This window comes from Octopus bimaculoides, chromosome 7 (assembly GCF_001194135.2).
Source record: "Octopus bimaculoides isolate UCB-OBI-ISO-001 chromosome 7, ASM119413v2, whole genome shotgun sequence".
Taxonomy (NCBI): Eukaryota; Metazoa; Mollusca; class Cephalopoda; order Octopoda; family Octopodidae; genus Octopus; species Octopus bimaculoides.
Window position 1 is genome coordinate 61261095 of NC_068987.1, and position 4729 is coordinate 61265823.

General features: G+C 34.9%; 1 protein-coding gene across 1 annotated transcript in view; it reads right to left on the reverse strand.

Moving 5' to 3' along the window:
• The window catches only part of LOC106874649 (protein FAM135A), a 303488-nt gene that overhangs the window by 59164 nt on the left and 239595 nt on the right, over positions 1-4729 (reverse strand). Inside the window, exons 15-16 of the mRNA XM_052969428.1 lie at positions 3700-3888; positions 1389-1850 (exon numbers count right to left, since the gene is read on the reverse strand). Of these exons, the coding sequence (XP_052825388.1) occupies positions 1389-1850; positions 3700-3888 (651 nt within the window). The remainder of the gene's footprint in view (positions 1-1388; positions 1851-3699; positions 3889-4729) is intronic.

Genomic DNA, 4729 nt, shown 5'->3' on the forward strand with positions numbered 1-4729 from the left:
TTTTTTTTTTTGTTTTTTTTTGGTATTTGAGGCTGAGGAGGAGATAACCACTCTGAAATGCATGCGTCCATCAGTCTGGTTAGAGAGCACTTTGAACTTATTTGGTGTGTTTACACCTATTTGTCTATAGCAAGAAATTTTCTCCATGACAAAACGCAGTGAAGGATGGCTTTCTTATAGTTTCACATATTTGAACTGCTAACAAGTTTGTATTTATACACATCACTGCTTGATGCTTCTATTCTGTGTTTTATTTACAGCAAGCCATCAATTAACGCAACCAGATACAGTACAATGTATAATAAGAGATATCCATCAACTTTTGTCAGTTCATAGAGTTTTTTTTTTTGTTTTTTTTTGTTTTTTTTTGGTATTTGAGGCTGAGGAGGAGATAACCACTCTGAAATGCATGCATCTGGTTAGAAAGCATTTTGAACTGACTTGGTGTGTTTAAACTATTTGTCTGCAGTGAGAAATTTTCTCTGTTGACAAAATACAGTGAATGGCTTTCTTACACATTCAAAAGTACCCCAAGAATATCTGAATTGATAACAAGTTTGTTATGTATATATACATATGTGTGTGGTGGAGATGGAGGGGGAGTATGTGTATATATATATATATATAATGAGCAAGGGCTTGATTAAAGTCAGATGCTGGGTGAGAAGTGAGAAAAGTATGGATGTGCATCAGAGTGTGTACAGCTGTCATTTCTCAGGTTATTTCAGTAATACTCAAGTATAGGGCATATCTGGACTTTGTACAGAGTTAGCATCTGTTGAGAGTTTTGAAGAGTTTGCAGCACTAAGAAGTCTCAAGGGAAAGATGGTCATGTTAATGAAATTATAGCTGCATAATATGTGTGACTTCTGAATGATTTTGAGAAGCATTGTTGTCAGGCCTTGTAAAGTTGAGCATTTGTAAAGAGTGTGACATAACTAGTGTGATGGATTTGTATAAACAAAAACACAAAATCTGAGGTAAGTACATTGACCAATCTTTAATAACCTAATAAGTCTTAGCAGAAATGCAGGAATATTAAAGGAATAACACACAACTAATGGCTGAAATGAAGGAAATAGGGAGCAAACAGCAAACTCACAATGACTTTAATAAAACTTAAGCCACACCATAACCAGTTATTTTAAAGAAAGTTTGAAAGAATGATTAAACAGCTTTGTTAATGACAGTAAGCAGAACTTATCTGAAGAAAGATTAAAATAATGACACAGTAAAGCAGTTTAAAACATCTATCTAGGAGAGATTTCAAAAAGCTAAAGAATTATGCAAAAGATAAGAAGATAGATTACAATAGCTAGAGATACATCCACACATACACACATAGAGATAGACAGAGAAAGACACACATAAATATATGGACTGAATACCTGAGTGTAACTCATCAATGTATTCCGGGAGTGAGTTTATACTGGATCTACTCCAACAAGATCGTGTTAACAAAGAAGTCATGGATACAGAGTTGGAAAGATGATTCCCAGAGAAAAAATCACTGGGAGGAGATGTTGATTCAGGACCCAATGTACCTAACTGCAGTGGACTTTCTGTTGTCTCTTCTGCACTTTTCTTTCGGTAGCCAACAAGGACAACATCATTCAGAGGAGGGGTAGCATCAGCATTGATGCAAGAATAAGATGGACGTTTGAAAGCTTCAGGTTTTATGTTCTTGATGAATTTTCTCTTGCCTTTATTACGTAATTCAGTTGGATCTTCTCCGTAGTAATAACATGTGGATGTATCTGACTTAGAGCGATCTCTTAAAACAATTTCCAAGTCCTTTCCATCAGAATCATAGGCAGGGTTTGTATATTGAACTTGACCTTCAGGAAAATCTAAAAATGGAAGAAAAAAAGGAAAAGAAAGATGGAGAAGTAAAAAATATAAAATAAAATAAAACATGAGATTCAAAACCAATTTTTAAAAATTTCCCAAACTAATTTTTAAAAATTTACAAAAGTAAATAAACTATTATTAGAACAGTAATTAAAAATAAATATATTCTAAAATGAAGGCTAACATATTTAAGAAAAAAGTGAGTGTGACTTGGTAGCTTCTATCATACTTTGTTTTAAGTAACTACATAATTACAAGCAGACACAAGCATACTCTTGGCCCTCCTACCCTTAACCAAGCAGAACATCAGGGATGTAACAACTGAAGAGAGAGAGGGGGGGTAGAACTGCACAAGGAATTGACTGGGACTCATTTTCAGCTGAGTAGATTGGAGCAATGTGAAATGAAGAACTTTGTTCAAGGAGACAATACACCACTCAATCCAGAAATCAAACCCACATTCTAACCGTTAAGACACAGCATATATTTATTACTGTGAATTAATACAACCAGAAAATTAGTGTTATCATAAATTCATAGTAGTTCACAGTATAAGATATGCCATGAACTTCTGTAAGAGACGTAATGAATGATACTATGAAGGCGGCGAGCTGGCAGAAACGTTAGCATGCCGGCGAAATGCTTAGCGGTATTTCGTCTGCCGTTATGTTCTGAGTTCAAATTCCGCCAAGGTCGACTTTCCCTTTCATCCTTTTGGGGTCGATAAATTAAATACCAGTTACACACTGTGGTCGATGTAATCGACTTAATCCCTTTGTCTGATTTTGTTTGTCCCCTCTATGTTTAGCCCCTTGTGGGCAATAAAGAAAATAAGAATGATACTATGTTGGTAATAAATTATAAATGAGTGATTTACTATTAAAACAGTTCGCTAATTTAATATAAAACAAATGTGATGCTGTGTATAAATGAGCATTTCCTTATAGAGTAAAAGATAAGGTTCCACGAGGACTAGTATGTGATATGGTTTTAACTCTTAATTCAAATGAATTTTATGTTATCTCTGCCCCTAATGTTTTTGAGAAATTCCAAGAAATCATGATATCCTGTTTTTCCACCTTTTTAAACTTCTGGCCTTGCACTTAGTCAGTGGCACAGCATGGGTTTTGGCTGCTCTGTGCAGTAGCGAAATTGGCCACCCTGTGATGTAGCCAAATTTGTTACCCGCTTCTTTAAGCATAATATACCTTCAACTACACAAAATACAAATATATAAAAGTATCATCCTGCATAGTATGAACACTCCACACACCACATGTAATGACACTGAACCTATTGAAAATAAATGTTCAATCCATTTCCCCAAATATCAACCTGTCAGATGGAACTCTCCACTTCCTATCATCATCTCAAAACTAGCAAAAACTTCAATTCCAGCATCAAACTTACAAACTTTACCCATATGTCTTTATTTTCAAACTCAAAAGGGACATAGACTGAGTATGGGTACTTTCCCCACCCTTTGAGTCTTGAAATACAATCTAAATATGTCATCTATTTACAGCAAACCACTAATTAATGCAACCAGTCACAGTATGATGATGAGCATGTAATAAGAGATATCCCTCATCTTTTGTCAGTTTGGAACATTCTCTTTTCTAGTATCTGATGCTGAAGAGGAGATAGCCACTCTGAAACACAAACATTATTCATTTGGTTAGAGGACACTTCGAACTCAATTGGTGTTTCTACACCTATTTGCCTACAAGAAAATTTTGAATAGTGAGAAATAATACAGGATAAATGCAATAGGATTACCATCTGTTTATTATATTAATGATTAAAAAAAAATATTTCTTGTCATGTGAAATATGGAGAAATACTCACTTTTACAAGTTGGAAACTTGATATCATAGTAAACATCTTCAAATATGATAGGCAGTGTAGTGTGGTCTCCATCGAGCTCAAGACATTCAGCAGCAAGTGGTGGGAGGTTAACAAAGTACGGCGAGTTACGCACCATTGTTGCACAGTCAGCATGGCTGTGAATGCTGTGAAAATGACAATAACAAAGAGAATCATCACCACTATTACCAATATTTTAATATTTAGTTTACATGGATTAAATAGAACAAGGTGTAATCACATCTGCAAGGGCTAACATTTTGCTGCTACCTGACCATATCTTGATTCTTCTACAATGGATATCTTCCACAACAAAGCCAAACTTTCCACTTTAATGTCCAGTTTATTATAGGCTTTGATGAAATTTCAGAAGTAGATTCTCATCTTTCACCTTTAACCCTTTAGCATTCAGATTACTCTGTCAAATGTAATGCTTATTTATTCACATTGTCTTGAATTAATCATGTATTATCTCATCACTTTGAAATTTCAATGTAATGGTTTATTTTTAGAATGACATTGTAGCGTAGGTGTGACAGGTTGGATATGGCTAGTTTGAATATAAAACAGGTAAATTATTTAGGCCGGATGTGGCTGGTTTAAATGTTAAAAGGTTAAAGTGTATATAAGAGATGACTAGATACATATACAATACAGGCTTCTTATTATGGTTTCCATCAACCAAATTTACTCACGAGTCTTTTGTCAGCCTTGTGCTATAACAAAAGGTACTTTCCCATGATACTGTGTAGTGGAATTGAACCTAAAGCCATTTGGATGCAAAACAAACTTCTAAAAACCACAGCCATAGCTGCATGTATATGTGCATTTTATTGTGCATGTGTGTGTGTGTGTGATATAGGTGTGTGTGTGTGTGTGTGTGTGTGTGTGATATAGATGTGTGTGTGTGTGTGTGTGTGTGTGTGCGTGATATTGATGTGTGTGTGTGTGTGTGTTATATATGTATATATATCATCATCATCATTTGATATCCATTGTCCATGGGTTGGAT